This window comes from Oncorhynchus kisutch, linkage group LG14 (genome assembly GCF_002021735.2).
Source record: "Oncorhynchus kisutch isolate 150728-3 linkage group LG14, Okis_V2, whole genome shotgun sequence".
Lineage (NCBI taxonomy): Eukaryota > Metazoa > Chordata > Actinopteri > Salmoniformes > Salmonidae > Oncorhynchus > Oncorhynchus kisutch.
The window spans coordinates 66,404,013-66,427,251 of NC_034187.2; the positions used below are offsets into that span (position 1 = coordinate 66,404,013).

At 43.9% G+C, this 23,239-nt stretch overlaps 1 protein-coding gene across 1 annotated transcript; it reads right to left on the minus strand.

The window, feature by feature from the left end:
• Positions 1-1,328: 1,328 nt before the first annotated feature.
• meox2b (mesenchyme homeobox 2b) lies at positions 1,329-13,207 on the minus strand. The gene is made up of 3 exons (XM_020500209.2): positions 12,182-13,207; positions 7,372-7,544; positions 1,329-2,290 (listed from the first exon to the last, which is right to left on the minus strand). Exons 1-3 carry the CDS (start codon positions 12,708-12,710, stop codon positions 2,069-2,071), a joined length of 924 nt encoding a protein of 307 aa, XP_020355798.1. The 5' UTR covers positions 12,711-13,207; the 3' UTR covers positions 1,329-2,068.
• Positions 13,208-23,239: the final 10,032 nt, after the last annotated feature.

Here is a 23,239-nt window from a genome sequence, read left to right on the forward strand (position 1 = left end):
TGTTCTACTTTGATCAGGCGATGTCATATACAAACAGCTAAATCAGACAGTCAGCTAATAAAAGAAACAGAGAGAGAAAGCAGGATTCTGGAGTCTGATGAAATCTGACCACAACTGAACACAAATCCACTTTGTCTGTGATTCTGAGGGAGCTGGAAAGCCACAAATCAGTTAAATCCAAACTTGCAGTTATTGCATAACCAGCTGGTTCTGTACTTTAGGAGGCCACGGTTCTGCCTCGGCCAAAACCAGCTGGTTCTGTACTTTAGCAGGCGACGGTTCTGCCTCGGCCAAAACCAGCTGGTCCTGTACTGTAAGAGGCTACGGCTCTGCCAAGGCCAAAACCAGCTGGTCCTGTACTTTAGGAGGCCACGGTTCTGCCACGGCCAAAACCAGCTGGTTCTGTACTGTAGGAGGATACGGCTCTGCCACGGCCAAAACCACCTGGTTCTGTACTGTAAGAGGCTACGGCTCTGCCACGGCCAAAACCAGCTGGTTCTTTACTGTAGGAGGATACGGCTCTGCCACGGCCAAAACCAGCTGGTCCTGTACTGTAGGAGGATACGGCTCTGCCACGGCCAAAACCAGCTGGATCTGTACTGTAAGAGGCTACGGCTCTGCCATGGCCAAAACCAGCTGGTCCTGTACTGTAAGAGGCTACGGCTCTGCCACGGCCAAAACCAGCCGGTCCTGTACTTTAGGAGGCCACGGTTCTGCCACGGCCAAAACCAGCTGGTCCTGTACTGTAAGAGGCTACGGCTCTGCCACGGCCAAAACCAGCTGGTCCTGTACTGTAGGAAGATACGGCTCTGCCACGGCCAAAACCAGCTGGTCCTGTACTGTAAGAGGCTACGGCTCTGCCACGGCCAAAACCAGCTGGTCCTGTACTGTAGGAGGATACGGCTCTGCCACGGCCAAAACCAGCTGGTTCTGTACTGTAGGAGGCTATGGCTCTGCCTCGGCCAAAACCAGCTGGTCCTGTACTGTAGGAGGCTACGGCTCTGCCACGGCCAAAACCAGCTGGTCCTGTACTGTAGGAGGCTACGGCTCTGCCTCGGCCAAAACCAGCTGGTCCTGTACTGTAGGAGGCTACGGCTCTGCCACGGCCAAAACCAGCTGGTCCTGTACTGTAGGAGGCTACGGCTCTGCCTCGGCCAAAACGGCACTCTAAAACACAATTTAGAATGCACACTCATACAGAAGGCAAAGAAACTCTAGGTCTACATATGGTTTTAAATTACATTAACATGTTTTTTTTTATAGATCTAGTAACATACCAATTGTGCAATATTGTGAGAATGTTACAGAACCGGACAATGACAACAACAAAAAATGTATTGATCTGTTTTATTCACTTAAGAAACCATTATGTCCCAGATTTATATGGAATAAAAGTATATATTTTTCACAAAAAAATGTAACTTTTAAGACTCTTAGTGGAAGCAAAATGTAAAACCAATGGAGATGTTTGCTAATATGCATCATTCAGTTATGTTGTAAGTAAATCAGCATAGTAGAACTCACGGTAATAGCCTACTATTCAATTCAATTCCACAATTTTACTTAAAACTAATTGGACGACTTTTGTATTCCAAACGGAGTAAATACAGTAGAATTTTATATTTGACAGTTCAAAAATCCAAGCCATTCTATCAAGGCACTTGTGGAATGTTCACAATAATATACAATTATATTCCCAATTTACAGTCTCATGAGCTTGAGGCTTTGCTCACAAGCATATCATTTGTTGTTTTATTTCACACATCCAGTTGTTAATTCCATGCTCCTTCCATTCCTTCTTCTTCTTGCTAACCTTGACTTCTTTCTTTCTTCACTCCTTTGCCAATCAACAAACACCTTCAGTCAGAAAACCTGTTTGTTGCTGGTTTCTGAGAGAAAAGGCCTAGGTGTTCTTTCTGAGTTCTGAGTCTAATCTCAACATATTGTATGTAATGCTGTACCTGTAAATGCAACATGATCTCATCAACTCACTGCATTTTTAGACGTTTGTTCAAATGGCCGCAAACTTAACCTTTGACCTCTGCGTGGCATATGTGGCAGGTCAGGGTCATAAGTGAGCGTGCTCTGAGCTCTGGTCACTGTCGTGACTGTCCTCATTACCAGGGGAACCAGTGGAGTGGTGTAGTCCTCCCACCATGCCAGAGTACTCTGAGGGTAACAGAGTTCCCTTCTTCACGTTGACCAGTTCTTTCTCTCGCGCCGCTGCCCCCTGTTGACCTCCTTTAACACGCTTCCACTTCATCCTTCTGTTCTGGAACCACACCTTTACCTGGAGGAGAAGAGAACAATTAGTTTACAGGGAAATAGCGTGGAAGTTATATGGCGGGGGTCCACCTCAGAACCTGGAGGGCGACAGTGACTGCTAATTTCGTCTCGTTCCTTTGGTGTCTCATTTAGACACTCCTATGAGGAATGAAAACCTGCAGATGCTGTGGCCCTCAAGGACTGGAGTTTGACACTTGGGTTGTTTTCAGGAGGGCTGGGGGATCATAGCCCTTCTCAGTAACAAGGGCAATATTAGCCAAGGTTTAAGAAAATGTATTTAGTATAATAATAACCACATGAAGAACATTTCAATAAATTTGAAGTGCACAAAGTGTTCAGGCATTGTTGTGAGCGAGTGGAGATGGGGTGTATATTGTGTGTGAGGTTCTGAGGTAACTCGATGCCATTGTTGGTTCGTGGCGTTCTGGAGTTCTTGGTATGTAGGCCCATCAATAAAACCCTAGCGTCCCCCCACCTCTTCCCTCCTGTTCCCCCTCAGTAAAACCCTGGCGTCCCTCCACCTCTTCCCTCCAGTTCCCCCTCAGTAAAACCCTAGCGTCCCCCCACCTCTTCCCTCCCGTTCCCCCTCAGTAAAACCCTAGCGTCCCCCCACCTCTTCCCTCCTGTTCCCCCTCAGTAAAACCCTGGCGTCCCTCCACCTCTTCCCTCCAGTTCCCCCTCAGTAAAACCCTAGCGTCCCCCCACCTCTTCCCTCCCGTTCCCCCTCAGTAAAACCCTAGCGTCCCCCCACCTCTTCCCTCCCGTTCCCCCTCAGTAAAACCCTAGCGTCCCCCCACCTCTTCCCTCCCGTTCCCCCTCAGTAAAAGCCTAGCGTCCCCCCACCTCTTCCCTCCCGTTCCCCCTCAGTAAAACCCTAGCGTCCCCCCACCTCTTCCCTCCCGTTCCCCCTCAGTAAAACCCTAGCGTCCCCCCACCTCTTCCCTCCCGTTCCCCCTCAGTAAAACCCTAGCGTCCCCCCACCTCTTCCCTCCCGTTCCCCCTCAGTAAAACCCTAGCGTCCCCCCACCTCTTCCCTCCCGTTCCCCCTCAGTAAAACCCTAGCGTCCCCCCACCTCTTCCCTCCCGTTCCCCCTCAGTAAAACCCTAGCGTCCCCCCACCTCTTCCATCCCGTTCCCCCTCAGTAAAACCCTAGCGTCCCCCCACCTCTTCCCTCCCGTTCCCCCTCAGTAAAACCCTAGCGTCCCCCCACCTCTTCCCTCCCGTTCCCCCTCAGTAAAACCCTAGCGTCCCCCCACCTCTTCCCTCCCGTTCCCCCTCAGTAAAACCCTAGCGTCCCCCCACCTCTTCCCTCCCGTTCCCCCTCAGTAAAACCCTAGCGTCCCCCCACCTCTTCCCTCCCGTTCCCCCTCAGTAAAACCCTAGCGTCCCCCCACCTCTTCCCTCCCGTTCCCCCTCAGTAAAACCCTAGCGTCCCCCCACCTCTTCCATCCCGTTCCCCCTCAGTAAAACCCTAGCGTCCCCCCACCTCTTCCCTCCCGTTCCCCCTCAGTAAAACCCTGGCGTCCCCCCACCTCTTCCCTCCCGTTCCCCCTCAGTAAAACCCTGGCGTCCCCCCACCTCTTCCCTCCCGTTCCCCCTCAGTAAAACCCTAGCGTCCCCCCACCTCTTCCCTCCCGTTCCCCCTCAGTAAAACCCTAGCGTCCCCCCACCTCTTCCCTCCCGTTCCCCCTCAGTAAAACCGTAGCGTCCCCCCACCTCTTCCCTCCCGTTCCCCCTCAGTAAAACCGTAGCGTCCCACCACCTCTTCCCTCCCGTTCCCCCTCAGTAAAACCCTAGCGTCCCCCCACCTCTTCCCTCCCATTCCCCCTCAGTAAAACCGTAGCGTCCCCTGTGTGTCAGGAAACCAATGTCCTGAATCTGTTGGTGTGAACCCTTCTCTATCAGTGTGTGTGACAGAGATTTACAGCCTCAGTGAAACAGACCTCTGTCTGAGCAGAGCATGCGCGCACGCACACACACACACACACACACACACACACACACACACACACACACACACACACACACACACACACACACACACACACACACACACACACATACATACATACATACAGGAGTGTGCAACCCAGCTCCCCCACCTCTCTTTTAACACACACACACACTCCTCCCAACACACCATTCCCCCCCTCGCACACACTCTCTAGCTCCCCCACCTCCCTCTTCACACGGTATGATCTTACGTAAACCCTGAGAGACACCTCGTCTACCAGAACTGGCAGCCGAGTGCTAAATCATTATCTACAAGATCATTACAGTCGCACGCCACTTGAGTCTTGGTTCCCCCATTGTAGACGATAGGGTACTTTGGGTTTTGACCCCACTGTGTACGATGTAGGTTGCACAGGGTGACACTGAACCCTGGGTGTAGGGTATAGGTAGCACTCGATGACAGTGGGGCCAGTTATTGTTGGCTGTCGTGGTTAGTGGGCGGCAGGGTAGCCTAGTGGTTAGAGCATTGGACTAGTAACCGGAAGGTTGCAAGTTCAAACCCCCGAGCTGACAAGGTACAAATCTGTCGTTCTGCCCCTGAACAGGCAGTTAACCCACTGTTCCTAGGCCGTCATTGAAAATAAGAATTTGTTCTTAACTGACTTGCCTGGTTAAATAAAGGTAAAATAAAAAAAATTGTGTTGGCTGTCGTGGTTAGTGTTGGCTGTCGTGGTTAGTGTTGGCTGTCGTGGTTAGTGTTGGCTGTCGTGGTTAGTGTTGGCTGTCGTGGTTTGTGTTGGCTGTCGTGGTTTGTGTTGGCTGTCGTGGTTAGGTTTGTCGTGGTTAGTGTTGGCTGTCGTGGTTAGGTTTGTCGTGGTTAGTGTTGGCTGTTGGGGCGTCTTATTTCGACATGGCCAGGTATGTGCTGATGCATGGGTCACGTCCGCACACTGGCGGGGGGCCCTGCCTCGGATCCTGTTCCTGACTCCACAGATCCTTCAGTATTTGCGTCTCTTCTTCGTGATGATTAAGCTGCTGCCTAAAACGGCCCGATCGGATCGGGAATGAGCGAAGCTCCCTTCCCCATCCCCCACTGACGACCCTTCACAGCCCTACCCCTCCTGTTGGCCCTCCCCATGCCCCACAAACTCCAACCCCCTCCAATACTCCCTTCATCCCCACCCCTCTCTTATCCACCCCCCTGAGCGACCTGCTTTCTCACAGGAGTCCAAAGCTCTCCTGGATTTATTTTAGGCATTGTGGCCTGCCACTCACAGGCCCAAGACAGGAGTTAAGTTTACAGAGTAAACACGCATGTGTGGCTCATTTTCGAATAAACAGGTTTAGCATCGACCGCCTCATAAAACTAAGTCCTTCGTATGTTTTTGTTTTACATACACACAAACACACAAATGCACTCGGACACACATATCCACGAGCCGTACAAAATCTTCTGCCAGCCTTGGGTGCAACTCTAATTGGGCAATCAGTAAGTTCTACCTAAGTTGTTGCACACACACACACACACACACACACACACACACACTCACAGGGTTCAGTGGTGAGACGAGATGAGGATTGGTGTCCACAACTTGTATAAACCCCTGCCACTGTATATGCCCTTGGGCTGAGGCCAGAATGTACAATCATTATTGGTAAAGCTATATAGTAGTTAATAGCAAGATCAGGGAGGTAGAAGCTGCACTGTAAGATAATAGCCACGAGGATGTTAGAGTGGGTTTAACATCCAAGATCAACACACACACACACGTACACACACACTCACTCACACACACACACAAATGTACACACACACACACACAGACACAGACACAGACACACAACCCCCACACACATCCAGATTTATAGGCCTTGCATTGGGAATGTGTGGAGAAGAGAGGACAGGAGAGGAGAGAGGAAGAGAGGAGAGGCAGCCAATATGAGTGGGAGTGATTGTGAAGGACAGGGCTCCTAGCTGGAAGGCCTAAGTCCTCAGTGGGTTGTTGCCTGGCTGCCTGGGCCTGGCCTTGAAAGTCTGATTGGACTTATACAACAGACTATGATTTCCAAAAGCACTTAAGGGTGTGGTGAGTGTGTAGGTTGGTTTGGTTAAACGCATCACTACCAACAGACTTATGCAGACCAACTTTTTAGATCAAGGCAGATTAAGACATTAAAAAAAATATTTAGATGAAAAGTTTGTTTCTTTTCATCCTGGCCCCAGTTTAATCCTACATACTGGACTAAACAACACTTTCAATAGAGATTCTCCCTTCTGCATACTGTGTGGGAATCCGCCCCTTAATGTCAGTGTACTTCCTATTAGTGTCTGAAGGGAATACAGAAACATCTGGTGTCTGACACATGCCATGAGACAGTCCCTGCACACACACAGACAGACCAGCGGTGCTGGCAACACACACACACATACAGACACACACACACACACACAGACAGACCAGCGGTGCTGGCATCACACACACACACACACACACACACACACACACACACAGACAGACCAGCGGTGCTGGCAACACACACACACACACACACACAGACCAGCGGTGCTGGCAACACACACACACACACACACACACATGCAGCACAGATATATCAAAAAGCCTCAGTGGTTTTGGTTTGGAAGCGATGAGATTCAGAACATTAGCATGACAAGCGTTTGGTAATGTCAAAACATACAGGGTTTTCATCCTGAGGCCTGTGCAGTTTTTAATAGAATCCCTAACAACTGCTGTTAGCTGACATTTCTGTGTGAGTCTTTGAATACATGAGTCTGTGAGTTCTTAGGGTAATTACAGAATCAGTCCTCTAACCGTGATTCCTTCAGATATTTTGTTCACACAAAATGTTCTGATTTATTTGATCATCAAAGGGAGAAATGAACTGCATAATGTTTTGTCATTAGATGATTAGATGATAAGCCAATATGATAAGCCAATATGATAAGCCAATATGATAAGCCAATATGATAAGCCAATATGACTAATTAACTTGTTTTGTTTTATCAACACCACACAGGTAAGATACTTGTTTTTTTCTTTATCACTTTTCACTTGTTTCATATGCAAATGTTTATAGATTTGATTGCTTCCACACAACAACAGGTAACGTACTTGTCTTTCTGTGAGGTCGAGGTTGACTGCTATCTCATATCGCCTCAGTCTCGTCAGGTAGTTGTGGTGCGCAAACTCTGACTCCAGTTCCCGGATCTGTTCCTTGGTGAACGCTGTCCTCTCCTTCCTGGGCTTGCTGTTCACGTCAGACTTATAGCTCCCGTCCTGGGAATCTGAAATGAAAAACAGAACTTTTTCCAGACACTGTTGAGTCGCCAAAAAAGAAAGGAGAGGAAAACGTGGTGAAAAAAGAAGGGATTGTGTGATAAACTGCAGGGCTGAAATGCAAAATGAAAGCAAAACAATTAGGGGTGACAATCACCTTTTATTATGGGGATATCGTTCATGCACACTTTATAGTGTCTTACTGGAGGAGGGGGAAGCTGCATGAGAGGTGGCAGGCAGGGAGTTCTCTACAGTCTCAGAGCACAGCTCCCTCCGACAACTACCCTGTGTTCTTTCTCTGAAACAAACTCACTCATCTTCACTCCTTGGAGCATAGAAAGAAACAGACTGATATCACTCAAATATTATCAAGTTGCAACACATTCTTACCGTATGTGGAAATTCCACAAATACATTTTCTATAGCCTCAATTCTTTTAAACCTAGGCAACACAGAGAATACTGTAGGCCCTATAACAATCATTTGTTTAACAGGAAAGTTGGTGGAATTGTCTCTGCCTCTCTCCAGTACTTTATCACCTGTTCTAAATAGAAGTTTCATCCAAAAAGAGGGCTAATATTTGAGGCTAGCCAACTCGATACTGTAGTTCTATTGTTCTAAGACAAAAGCGATTCCAAGAGTTCATCTCTGGTGGACCGGCGGGGAAGGTGAAGCTGAGGTCAGTCAGGTGTGGGGTAATGTGAAGCTGTAATGCATGTGGTAATGTCTGATGTAATAATGCATGCGATAATGTGGAGCTAATGTCCTTTGTAACTAAATGATGAGATGGAAGGTATTCTTTCTTTCATGAAAAATGTAAGTAAAGCTATTGAATTTGGCCATCCTACTCGTGCCCCAAAAATGAGGTGCATGCTGCCTCTGCTATGTGGGGTGTGATAGCGTGATAATGTGATGTGGTAATGTGGGAGGGTAATGTAGGGTGTGAACCTCCCACCTATCACCTGGCAGACTGAACAATAGACCAATAGATACATAGATCAGCTAAGCACCACCCACGGGCCTAGACATCAAATGGAGCATGATCGGAAATCGTACACCGGCCCACTCTACATACAGGCTGAAGCGTTTCAGCAGATGCCACTGGTAAGAGTGTGTGGTGCGATTCATCGTATATTTGATTGAAGTTAAGTAGACTTCAGAAAGACTTTCCAGATTGTAATTTATTTTGGTCTAATTGTCTGTATTTAATCCAGATTGTAATTTATTTTGGTCTAATTGTCTGTATTTAATCCAGATTGCTCAATTGGATTCTGAAAAGGGTACATTTAATCAAATCCTTTTCAAAGGTTTTTTCATATAGATGTGGCTTCAAATTGGGTGAACCTCATTCAAATATCTCTTAATAACACTACAATTCATCAAAAGAGTTGAGCTGTAATTGACATGTTGTTCTCTAGTCCACGGCAAATAAAACCAGCTAACATTCTCTCAGTTCAACTGTAATTGTTGGACGTGTTGGATGTGCTGACAAATCAAATAGTGTCAGGAAAGTATTTCTCTCTGCCACATCCAGTCCCATGTATTCATGGCACTCGATTTATAAAAACAGAATATGGGACGAAGACATTTCTGGAAATAAAATCTTCAAACAAAATATCTTTCACATGGTTTAGGTATTTTATTTTATTTGAAACAATTGTTTAATGGTTTATACCGTACAGTGTCTTGCAACACTCCTTTAATATTCCTACAACATGAATCTACATTACATCTTTAACTTTTGTTCAGCATCCTTTGTTATGTATCAAGAAGGTGCATTTTGTCATTATTTTACCACTTATTTCACTATTGCCACAGCATGTTACCTCATAAGACCGTTACCTCATCAGAAATAGGACCTCAAATAAAGCCCAATAAAAGGCAACCTTTTATAACACGCAATGGAGGTTAATGGTAGAAAACGTGATTGGTGTTAGAGGTGCAGCTCCTGGGTAGGGCTTCACAGTTCTACTGGCTGTCAATTACAATTGCACCCTGGGGTAAAACTAACCTGAGAGATGGCAAATGGAAGTGGAAAGTTAACTACTGGGCACAACAGCACTTCTACCTGGTGGGTTTCCCTGCAGGGAGAACGATACAGATACAGACAGTAGGACCTGGCAGAGCCTTCCTGCTCATTCAAACGGGGCCCCTTCAATTTGATACATTTTTAGGATGAAAAAAGGCACAATACAGTATAACTAACAGAATGAATGCAAAGGGAATTTGGCCATCCTATCAGTGCCCCAATAAAATGTGTTGGTGCTCCACACCACTGGAAACTGGTGTCAGTGAAATGGCTTCTGGATACAGAGAGCAGTGCTCTTGTCGTGACCCTGCACTGATGACCTGAATCAGCCCTCGTGTAGCCGCCAGGAAGTCCAGACACTGTGCTAGTAACTTATTAAGGGCCTGACTTGTCTGGTCCCCAGCCCAGATATGGATGGAGCTTGCATTATTATGGTGACTGCTGATAATGAGGGCTACAGCCATATACAGCCATATTAGGTCTAGTGCGGTGCCCTGCATGACGTGTCCAACGCATTTAGCCATCGGCCATTTTGAGACTCCACCCGGGGTACAGATCAGTTTGTCCTTACAACCTCAGTGCTCTCAAAGGCAACATAGTCGTTGGGAGGACAGTGTGTAAAATTATCTATAATATCACTGACTTAGGTACACATTCCCACGTGCCACTGAATGGGCTCATCTGAAAATAGTTGTTTAACAAATGTGGAAGTTGGACCTAAATATAGAGCTTTTTGTTACGTCACTAATGGACTAATACAGTTCTATTCTATTTTCTTCCATTCCATTTCATGACCAACAGTGATTTCCAGAAGTGTTATGGATTAATTCTCCACCCACATTATTATTATTATTAAGAGGCTGCTTTTTCACACAGCTGTTGCGGCTAATGCTATAGGTACGTACGTTCTACAGCCATAAATACTATGTAGGTTTAGGCCTATGAAAAGCCCAGGTGTGTCCGTTGTAACAGTTTAAAAGGAGGCTTCACAGAAATCACACCTGCAGGCCATTAATACCCTGGAGGAAAATGTCACTGTTGATTATCCCTGGGAGCCTGAAGAGAGGGACAAATAAAATATTGGCTGTGCCAGGCTATAACCTATAAAATGGGGTTGAGGGGGTTGAGATTGAGGAATGTTAAAGGGCACTTTGATTTTAATGAAAATGGAAGATTGTCTCAGTTACTTTCTACCGGTTCAATCTATGTCAATATTGCAGCAAATGACAGAAGTAAATCAATTCCCTATTGCTTAACACCGAGAGAGGAAACCAAAGTATCTTGATATCTGTTAAAACAAATGTAGACAGAAAGGTAATGGATCTAATGCTTCAACTAACAGAAGATGACTGCAAATCTGTAATGCATCACACTTGCTCATTTCTTCATATAAGATTGTCAATAGAGAAGTATGACTATTGACCTTAGTATTTAGAAAGACAATTCAACCTTTTTATCAAGTCAAATGGTTTAATTGAATTGTGATTATCATTTTGCTTCCAAAAAAAAACCTTTTCCATAATAGATATATTTATAAAAACATTAATTCATTATTTATCTCTTGTTTTACTGAAAAGATAACTAAATGATGGTGTGATAATAATTTGATTCATTGAATTCAGGTGAAATGAAGTACAAGATCATATTTTCAGTGTGCGGCTGTTTCTAAAAAGCGCTTGCCTGCATTTCATTTAAATACCAATAAAGTTAGGCTAATCCTACCTCGTAAAATTCTAGACAGTAATTCCAGATATGAATGAATGTCAATAGAGCATGGAAAACAGTAGCAATAAGACATCATCGAGATCAAATAAGATCCTTAAAGATCCTACAACACAAGGTGTTATAATACTGAAATGTGGGTATACATATCTTCCCATTAAGAGATGCTAATACAGTTTAATGTTCCATTACAGCTAACTGTAGTGCAATAGCTAGTCATTGAAATGAATGAATTACATTTGCAAGTAGACAATTAAGAAAACAAAATGATATCCAGCATTGAACCATGAGCATCAAGCAGTCAGTAATCAAATAAGACATCGGTTTCAATTATCAGAACTAAGTCAGTTTCAAATAAACCTGACGAAAAATGCAAATGACACACGGCCCTCAATATTATCTGGACAACCAGTGTAAAAACAAGGCCCAAATGCTAAAACAATAAGCCTACCTACTTGTTAGTAAGGTTCAAACTTTAAATTGACTTTGAAACTAAAACGTATGCACTGAACCCTGTTGTCATTGCACAACTTCTCATGAGGTTCTCGAATTTAGGAGCATTGACGCAGAAGACTACAGCGCTTTCAGTGATCATGAAAACATTAGCCAATTAGTTCAAATGCAAACGATTCATTTGTGTGTTTTATTACTGTATCACAAACTGTTCTCTCCTGTTTCAACATCTGTGGACTGTGTTTGCTTACACACAGATGGTGATATCCCCAATATGAGAATAGACAAACCAAAAACTTCAAATCGTTATACTCCCTCGCTATGTGATGGAAATTCCTCAGTGAGTTTTGAAAGAAACAATCAAAACTTTGAGACTGAACTCAAAGCTAAGAAAAGCATAGAGGAGAGAAGAGAATAATGTCCTCATTGTCCTCATCTTACCTGAGCTGTGCAAATCATCTTTCCCCTTACTGTTCCGTCTCTGTTCAGTCTCGTCCGGGGACATCGTCTGTCGTCCAAAGTCCCCAGGGACACAGGATACACCTGTGGGGTCACTACTAACTCCCAGACTGGGGTTGGTGTTGGAGCCACACAGATTTGGGGTCCCCCCACCACACCGTTCTGAGACTTGGCTGTCTGGGGGAGGTAGGCAGAGGCCATGCCTAGTGTTGGTTGAGGGCATCTGGGGGACATGCCAGGGAGTCTGGTGGGTCTGGTGCTGTGGGTGGTGGGGGTGAGGCTGATGCGGGTGTCCTCCACGATGGTGGTGTTGCTGCCCTCCGTACATGCCCTCCTCCCCGGGTCCAGGGTACCCCCCACATGGGGGTGAGGAGCCAGGCAGGTCAGGGTAGGATATGTGGTCAGAGCGTCCGTGCAGCGCCAGCGGGGACTGGCTAAAGGCAGGGTGGGGGTGCAGACCCTGGGCCGGGGCGTGGGGGCTACGGAGGCACCCAAACAGGGAGTGATCCATCACAGTGCTCCACAAGATCCACCCAAAAGACGAACCCCCCTAAGTCCACCACACACACAACCACAAAAACTTACAGGAACTACCAGAGTGACTAATTGAGGCCACAAGACAGAGATGTTGCAGGACAGAGAGTAGAGCAGACTGAAGCCAGTTGAGGGAGGTGGGTGGACCCAGAGCCTCAAATCAGGGCTCTCCTCCACGGCTCTCTCACCTCTCACCTCCGTGCGCTCCCCGTTAGTTCCCAGGGAAAGCGATCGGAGGAGGCTGAAGGAAGGCAGAGATCGCAGCGTTGAAAGGTAGGGCCTCCGGTTATCCCGAGCATGCAGCCTGTTGCCAGGCACAGCGCGGGTAAACACTGACTCTGCTGAGCTGGAGCTCGGGTGTCAGGACACAGGGAGACGGTAGACGGAGAAGAGAGACGGAGGAGAGGAGAGACGGCTGAGGCCAGAGTGGTTCCAGGGAGAAGGTGGTTCCAGGGAAGTTGGGAGAGAGAATGAGAGGGAGGGAGGGTGGGAGGAGGCCAGGAGCAGGGATGTTATATATAGGACGTAACGTGAGAGGGAGGCCGGGTCACTGGTGAACTGACTCACTGCTAGGCTTCTGACCACATGCATACGATCTTCCTCCAAAACGCAACGCACAATAAATCTAAACCATTCCAATGGCCTGGCCTCCAGAAAAGTGGGCAATTTATTTTGGACCCACCCGACCCCCTCGACACGATTTCTGAGAAGTGCAGTGTTGCGTCAGACTTTAGGGGGTTGGATATGAGGGTTTGGGGGTTCAACACCCCAACATTATCTGCTGTTTGTGTGTGTACTGCATATAGCTGCGTTGCTTTTAGGTGTATAGGTCATTTGAAAATATGTTTACTGTATATATGTGGCCCAATATTGGACTCCATTCAGCATCTGATTGATTTGATCAACTTTTTATCCAAATCTTCAAATATTGTATGTGTGTTAACATTACCCCTTAACCCCTCCACTCTACTCCCCTCACCCGCACACACACACACACACACACACACACACACACACACACACACACACACACACACACACACACACACACTCCTAAGCATTTAAGCCCTAGTAGTTTTCAACATCACTTTGTCATTCTTTAAATGTATTTTCATGTTTCAAGTCTTCATTAGGTTTTTCCCTTTTTCACTGTGTGTTTTAACTGTCAAAATATCTCTTTGATCTGAGTTTTTTCAGCCATTAGAAAAGACTCACATTCACATGACTTCATGTCAATTCATTCTGGAAAATTATAGGGGGGTTGTATAAACACAATAGAGTGAGAAAAACTAATTTAGCGCAATGAAATGAGTTATTAATTGTCAAAGTGATTCACTTGGCAGTTGTTTTTACCAGCTTTCATTTACAATTACAGTACCAGTAAAAAGTTTGGACACATAGACTCATTCCAGGGTTTTCTTTATTTTGACTATTTTCTATCATGTAGAATAACAGTGAAGACATCAAAACTATGAAATAACACATATGGAATCATGTAGTAACCAACAAAAACGTTAAGCAAATCAAAATATATTTTATATTTGAGATTCTTCAAAGTAGCCACCCTTTGCCTTCATGACAGCTTTACACACTATTGGCATTCTCTCAACCAGCTTCATGTGGTAGTCATCAGCAATGCATTTCAATTAACAGGTGTGGCTTGTTAAAAGTTCATTTGTGGAGTTTCTTTCCTTCTTAATATGTTTGAGCCAATCAGTTGTGTTGTGACAAGGTAGGGTGGTATACAGAAGATAGCCCTATTTGGTAAAAGACCAAGTCCATATTATGGCAAGAACAGCTCAAATAAGTAAAGAGAAATGACCATCATTACTTTAAGACATGAAGGTCAGTCAATGCGGAAAATATCAAAAACTTTGAAAGTTTCTTCAAGTACAGTCGCAAAAACCATCAAGCGCTCTGATGAAACAGGCTCTCATGAGGAACGCCACAGGAAAGGAAGACCCAGAGTTACCTCTGCTGCAGACGATAAGTTCATTAGAGTTACCAGCCCCAGAACTTGCTGCACAAATAAATGTTTCACAGAGTTCAAGTAACAGACACATCTCAACATCAACTGTTCAGAGAAGAATGATTGAATCAGGCCTTCATGGTCAAATTGCTGCAAGGAAACCACCACTAAAGGACATCAAAAAGAAGAAGAGACTTGCTAAGGCCAAGAAACACGAGCAATGGACATTAGACAGGTGGAAATCTGCAGTGATACGCCATCCCATCTGGTTTTCGCTTAGTGGGACTATCATTTGGTTCTCAACAGGACAATGACCCAACACACCTCCAGGCTGTGTAAGGGCTATTTGACCAAGAAAGAGAGTGATGGAATGCTGCATCAGATGACCTTGCCTCCGCAATCACCCGACCTCAACCCAATTGAGATGGTTTGGGATGAGTTGGACCGCAGAGTGAAGGAAAAGCAGCCAACAAGTGCTCAGCATTTGTGGGCACTCCTTCAAGACTATTGGAAACGCATTCCAGGTGAACTTGGTTGAGAGAATGCCAAGAGTGTGCAAAGCTGTCATCAAGGCAAAGGGTGGCTAATTTGAAGAATCTCCAATATATAATACATTTGGATTAGTTTAACACTTTTTTGGTTACTACATGATTCCATATGTGTTATTTCATAGTTTATGTTTAATTCTATAATGTAGAAAATAGTACAAATAAAGAAAAACCCTTGAATGAGAAGGTGTGTCCAAACTTTTGACTGGTACTGTACACACAGCACCTTCAGAAAGTATTCATAACCCTTTACTTCTTATTTACAATGACGGCCTACCCTGGTCAAACCTTAACCCAGATGACACTGGGCCAATTGTCCGCTGCCCTATGGGACTCCCAATTACGGCCGGTTGTGATACAGCCTGGAATTGAACCAGAGTCTGTAGTTATGATTCTTGCACTGAGATGCAGTGCCTTAAACCGCTGCACCATTCGGGAGCCAAAAATGAAATAGATTTGTTTTGTCTACACACAATACACCATAATAACAAAGTGAAAACATTTCTTTAATTATAGCACAGTATTGAAAATGAAATACAGAAATATCTCATTTACATAACTATTCACACCCCTGAGTCAATAACAGCTGTGAATCATCTAAGAGCTTTGCACACCTGGATTGTACAATATTTGCACATTATTCTTTGAGAAATTCTTCAGGCTCTGTCAAGTTGTTTGTTGATCATTGCTGGACAGCCATTTTCAAGTCTTACCATAGATTTTCAAGCCGAATTAAGTAAAAACCGTAACTAGGCCACTCAGGAACATTCAATGTCATTTTGTTAAGCAACTCCAGTGTATATTTGGGCTTGTGTTTTAGGTTATTGTCTTGCTGAAAGGTGAATTTGTCTCCCAGTGTCTGTTGGAAAACGGACTGAACTCTGTTTTTCTATAGGATTTTGCCTGTACATAGCTCTATTTCTATTTATTTTCATGTCCCAAAACTCCCTAGTCCTTGCCGATGACAAGCCTATCCATAACATGTTGCAGCCACCACCATGGTTGAAAATATGAAAAGTGGTAGTCAGTAATCTGTTGTGTTGGATTTGCCCCCAAACATAACGCTTTGTATTCAGGACATAAAGTTAATTTCTTCACCACATTTTTTGCAGTTTTACTTTAGTGTCTTATCGCAAACAGGATGCGTGTTTTGGAATACTTGATTATGTACAGGCTTCCTTCTTTTCACTCTTTCATTTAGGTTAGTATTATGGGGCAACTACAATGCTGTTTATCCGTTCTCAGTTTTCTCCTATCACAGCCATGGTGAAATCCCTGAGTGGTTTCCTTCCTCTCTGGCAACTGAGTTAGAAAGGACACCTGTATCTTTGTAGTGACTGGGTGTACTGATCCACCATCCAAAGTGTAATTAATAACTTCACCATGTTAAAAGGGATATGCTTCTTTTATTTTTACCCATCTACCAATAGGTGCCATCCTTTGCAAGGCATTGGAAAACCTCCTTGGTCTTTGTGGTTGAATCTGTGTTTGAAATTCACTGCTCAACTAAGGGACCTTAAAGATGTGTGCGGTACAGAGGCGATGTAGTCATTCAAAAATCATGTTAAACATGAACATTATATGTGACTTGTTAAGCACATTTTTGCTCCTGAACTTATTTAGGCTTGACACAACAAAGGGGATGAATAATTATAGACTCAAGACATTTCAGCTTTTCATTTTTAACGAATTTGCGAAAATATCTAAAAACATAATGACACTGACATTATGGGGTATTTTGTGTAAGCCGGTGACACACAATCTCAATGTAATTCACTTTATATTCAGGCTGTAATACCAAAAAATGTGGAAAATGTCAAGGGGTGTGAATACTTTCTGAAGGCACTGTGTGGTTCTAATAAATGTTATACAGTTTGTTTCAGTGTTATGCTATTCATAATTTCAAGCAGATTTCTATTCCCTTCTCACCATTTCATCAAAACAATTTCTACATAATGAACACTATAACAAAACCAGCACTTTAGATTTGAGAAATAAATGAACTCAAAATGGTGGTTACTTGGTAATAGTCTTTGTTTTGGAGACTGATTATGTCTATGATTCAATTCTTTCCAGACTATTCCCTACGATAATTCACTCAATCTCACTCAAACAAACTTTAGCATTTGAGTTAGAAATATTTCCTTTGCTGGTTTGCTTTTAAAAGCATCTACTGATATATATCTGCGTCCTGGCTATTTTAAAGGCGACCTCGGTGCAGGAGAAACCACACACACATGAAGCCGGGTATTGGGAGAGGAAATTAGATTCATTTTCAAGGAAATTGTTTTAACAGAAGGAGAGAGAGTGAGAGCCGTCCCGCCATCCACTGTTGGAGTAGATCTCTCTGAGCTGTAGCCGTATACAAAGAGTCTTAGGCTGCACCAGCACATCCGGTGGTCCTGTAGCTAGGGGTCCTGGAGAAAAATACTGTGTTTACTTTACAAATTAGGCCAATTAGTAGCTGTGTAAAGTAATCCGTGGGTTTAGGACCTCACTTATATGCCCATATGGTTTCGTTTTGGTCTGGGGTATTGAGGCCGGCTGTAGCATGGAGGTAGGTTTCCCCAGGGGTAGATGTTGCTCTCCAGCCCAGTCCGGGATGCACTTGCAGCCCCTTTCGCAGAACGACGGAGACCCCTAAACCTCCGTAACTGACCACCGGTCGATAATTTGACTGCTCCCTGGGGGAAAGGGATTTTCAACAGGTGAGTCCTTTGACTTTTTTCACACTGTGGGCCGTGGCAGGTGTGTGTCAATGTGTGTGTCTGTGCATGTGTGTGTGTTCCTGTGTGTGTTTATATAGCGTCTATAGTGAATATGATGTTAGACATTTAACTGCAGCTGTTGCTCACCCTGTAACCTGGCTTTGTCAATCAGTCTGGGTTTACACTGTGAGAAGGACAGCCTGTGGCATACCGCTAAGCATACGATGCATTACAAACAGTAGCGCCTCACTAAACTTCATAGTTTAGTTTTGTTGTGATGATAATTAAAATATAAATATGAATAAAAATTGTGCTTGTGATTTATTGTATCATTGTCAGATTTTACTGTCTTAAAATGTATCATATTAAATAAAGTTCAACTGAAATAAAACACACATAATGAGTATACTGTTTGCTTGTGTGCTGTTAGGTTTCTATATTTTATACTGGGATTCCTCTGAACTTCAATTTCAATTCTTTCAGAAGTCTGAAATTGCTACATATTAATTTAATGAGTTTTCAAACGACAACTTACCAAATGAAGAACTATAATGAAAGACTAACTTTGGTCTGTCCTACTCCTTTATTGTGGTGCTTTTAAGTGTTGAGCCTCAAAGATAGTTTCCCTGGATCTCTCAAAAATTAGAAACTACTGTAACTCTGTTGTTTTGTGATACAAGAAACGGAGTAGACGTGTGTGTGTGTGTGTGTGTGTGTGTGTGTGTGTGTGTGTGTGTGTGTGTGTGTGTGTGTGTGTGTGTGTGTGTGTGTGTGTGTGTGTGTGTGTGTGTGTGTGTGTGTGTGTGTGAGACTAACTGTAAAACTCTCCGTCAGCCAGCGTATCAGATAGATTCAACAGCCGTTGCGTCTTCCTTCTGCCGATGCCAGCTACTGCTTCACAGAGATAAAACTATATCAAAGCATGTAAAGACATTTCAGATTCTTTCTACAACAACATAATGATTAATAGTTGTCATGGTAATAGTCAATGAATCATAACAAAGGGATAATGTACTTTCAACGCATGCAAAAGCAATTCAGACGCTTTCTATATAACAATATACAGTATAATTTGGATGCGTTTTGATGTCATACACAAAATAATATCCCATACTCTTACACCTGTTGTATTACTGTATAGCATGTTGTTAGAGGTTTTATTATAGGGTTTGAACTGTCATACTGTACACTATGTGTCTGTTGAGTGAAAGGGAAAGTCTGAAAGTTAGTATGAAATGTAGATTACTATTCCATACTATAAGTACAATAGCTCTACAAATCACTTTCCTAGATTTGAAGGAAATTTGTCTTCATAAAATCAGAATCATTTGTTTAGATCAGGGATGGGCAACTGGCAGAGGGGGTTCAGTCAGGAGCGCAACTTACTGTTGGGAGTTAGAATCGACAAGGTTCAATTTCGAAATTTGGAAAAAATGTGTTCAGCAGTTTTTCTCTTGGCAGGTTTCCGTTGACTCAGGATCTTCAGACAAAAACAATGTTGCAAAACAAATGTAATGGGAGACATTTTCTAATGAGCGACAACATTTGTATTCGTTCGACAGAGGTGGATCTTTCTTTTGTCAAACTTTCTTAATTGCGACAAATGATGATGGAAACAGTGTTTTTCTCATAAATGATGGTAACAATATAGCTCCACTTAACATTTAATTCTAAATGCCTACTGCATACAAAATAAAAGAATTCAACTATAACAATTATGTTTCTTTGCAAGACAAGGATTGTCCTGACTTTCAAGAATGCCTGAATTGCTTCGCCTTGCTTTTCTGGTAGACTTGCAAGTTTCACCATCAATTATTTCAGATCTACAGGAGTTCAAGTTTCACCATTGCACAAACCTTGACGATACGTTGGCTACCTGAGACAAGAAACAGACAAGTAGGAGGGCATACAGGCTGTCGCCAGTTTATTAATGCGCAATTTGCCTAAATGGGTCATGGAAACACTTCAACCACTACATTTTTATTCGACAATGTAGGTATTTGCAAAATTGTGTTTTCCTTTAGGTGTGATGTCATTACGTCCAGCTGTTTTTATCGACACAAGATACACTGAACAAAAATAGAAATGCAACATGTACTGTAGTGTTGGTCCCATGTTTCATGAGCTGAAATAAATGATCCATGAGAATTTTTCCACGTGCACGAAAAACGTATTTCTCTCAAATTTGTTTACATCCGTTAGTGAGCATTTCTCATTTTCCAAGATAATCCATCCACCTGACAGGTGTGGCATATCAAAAAGATGATTAAACAGCATGTCCATAACACAGGTGCACCTTGTGCTGGAAGCAACAAAAGGCCACTCTGAAATGTGCAGTTTTGTCACACAACAAAATGCAAAATGCAAACTGCAGGAATGTCCACCAGAGCTTTTGCCAGATAATTTATTTACCATAAGCCGCCTCCAACCGGCCTTACAACCACGTGTAACCACACCAGCCAAAGACCTCCACATCCGGCAGCTGATGAAACTGTGGGATTGCACAACCGAAGAATTCCTGCACAAACTGTCAGAAACTGTCTCAGGGAAGCTTATCTGCGTGCTCGTTGTCCTCACCAGGGTCTTGACCTGACTGCAGTTCAGCGTCGTAACCGACTTCAGTGGGAAAATGCTCACCTTCAATGGCCACTGGCACGCTGGAGAAGTGTGCTCTTCCCGGATGAAACCCGGTTTCAACTGTACCGGGCAGATAGCAGACAGCGTGTATGGCATCGTGTGGGCGAGCGGTTTGCTGATATCAACGTTGTGAACAGAATGCCCCATGGTGTCAGTGGGCATAAGGTACAATGAACACAATTGCATGTTGGCAATCTGAAAGCACAGAAATACCGTGGTGAGATCCTGAGGTCCAATGTCGTGCCATTCATCCGCCGCCATCACCTCATGTTTTAGCATGATAACACATGGCCCCATGTCGCAAGAATCTGTACCCAATTCCTAGAAACTGAAAATGGCCTGCATACTCACCAGTCATGTCATCCATTGAGAATGTTTGGATGTTCTGGATCGACGTGTTCGACAGCGTGTTCCAGTTCCCATCAATATCCAGCAACTTTGCACAGCTATTGACTAGTTTTCTGATCCACTCCCTACCTTTTTTAAGATATCTGTGACCAACAGACATAAATCTATCTGCATTTCCAGTCATGGAAATCCATTGTCATGACTGTCCTGACCAGGTCAGGTTACAGGAGACCACAACCCTACAGATTATCTCTCAACCCCAACAGAGGAGGAGAGATCTAGGGGTCTGAAGATGTGGGGGGTTTTATGACCCCTCACGACCCTGGTAAATCTCTTGGCCACAGAGAAATTCCTTTGTCCTGTTACTATGGAGAACCAGCCTCAGAACATTAAACATGAAATAAAGGGACTTTGGAACAATGGTTTCCGTCAGCCACAATGGAATATGAAATTGTATGTCATTTTTGTTTTGTTATTAAAGGTTAATAGATGACGTTATTAGGAAAACATTGTAATGTGAAGAGTTTTCCAAGTATACGTTTGATGTTTATACATTGTACGTTGTATGGAAAATATCCAAATCAAAGAGAATGTTTTGGGGAAGATGAAATGTTAGTTGTCTAAAATTGGATTTGAATCAAATCTAGACCTTGCTTCATTAACTTGGTACACCCAGAGAATTGCCCTAAAGGTGGTTACGCCCACTTCTGACCCAAGGGTATAAAACCTGTGAGTATAGAATTTACAGAGGAGACTACGTGACCCAAGCTGCAGAAAGGTCTAAAAAGTCAACGAACCCAGAACACAACGCAAGTTTGAAGACAAAGAAATCCTTTTCTATCTAAGCTACGGATGAGTAGCTGTGTCTAAGCGGGTGAATTCAAGTCGAACCACCTAGCCTCCATCTCCCATCAAATCGTGGTATCTAAAGGGTTTCATTCCTATGCTGTGAGCTCTGAGCTACAGAGCTCTGTCCTCAGAAGACCCCTTCCAGAGCAAAGGGTGAGGGAACAGACTCCTAAGCCAAAAGGACACTGACATTGAGAGGATGACCAGAGAGGTGCGCCGGAGTAGTGCGTCATCGAGCAGCCTGAAGGCCTACGCAGAGAATCCTCGGAGATCATCCCTACGTAATTACGTCATTATATTCTGACCCATAAGAGCGGCAGTTTGGGGCAAGGCTAGGGTTAGAATAGCATAGCTGACAAATTCACCCAAATGTATATTTCTCTGTGTACTTTCTTTTTTCTCTCTCTTTTGAAATCCTCGTTGTGGGTAACACGCGCCATAGTGTGTTGGCCCGTTGTACTAAGTTCTAATCAATAGCCTATAATGTGTTTTGTCTATGTGTATCTTTTATCATAATTTGAGCTTTTTAGTAAAAAAATTGTCAACTAAGATTGGTGTGGTACGAACTCATTGGTGAGACCCGGGTCCGTGCAGATTCACGGGCTATACGACGTTCAGAACGAGATTGGTAGAGGCAACTGGTTAATTAGCGACTGTTGTAAAATCGATATGCTGATTTTCTTTGAGTTAATTTGGGAAATAGAAACTCAATAAAAACTAGTTTTCCCATGGTGCCCCAGGTTAATGAGTTAATAATTGCTTGATTCAGTTAATCACGCAATTAGAAACTTTAATCTTAATGAACTTTAATGAACAACAGTCGTCACATTAAATAATACAACTTCACGACACCATAAATGAAGGCTTAATGAATTGATTTAACTTGACTGATTTCCTTAACTGTAACTCAGTAAAATCTCTGAAATAGTTACATGTTGCGTTTATATTTTTGTTCAGTGTAGTTAAATGGAAACGTTCCCTAGCAGACAATTGTCTATTTTCTATGCAAACTTTCTAAATGTCGACATTTTGCTTAGGGCCCCCAAAAGTCTAGGGCCAGCTCTGACTGCATGTGGGTATGGATGTGGGTACCCAGATCCGAGAGCCACGGCAGCCCCTCATGATGATTTCCTCTTTGTCTCTCCAGCAGACATTTGACACTGTGCAGAGTGTGTATCTATGTGAGACCATCTGACCCCAGTCTGTGACGCAGACTCTCTTGACCAATATCAGGAATAAAGGATTCCATGCTGTGTACATCACACTGTCAACCCTTCTTAAAAGTCAAATGGTTTCTAAACAAACACAAAATCCACTGGCACTTTTCAGCAGTCACAATCACGAATTACAGAGAAATCCTCTCTCTCTCTCTCTCTCTCTCTCTCTCTCTCTCTCTCTCTCTCTCTCTCTCTCTCTCTCTCTCTCTCTCTCTCTCTCTCTCTCTCTC

Coding starts and splice junctions, on each gene's coding strand:
- meox2b (XM_020500209.2), bottom strand. CDS start 12,710: ATGGATCACTCCCTGTTTGGGTGCCTCCGTAGCCCCCACGCCCCGGCC. Junction 7,545..12,181: donor AGATGATTTGCACAGCTCAG/GTAAGATGAGGA, acceptor TTTTCATTTCAG/ATTCCCAGGACGGGAGCTAT. Junction 2,291..7,371: donor TCGACCTCACAGAAAGACAA/GTACGTTACCTG, acceptor CTTCTCCTCCAG/GTAAAGGTGTGGTTCCAGAA.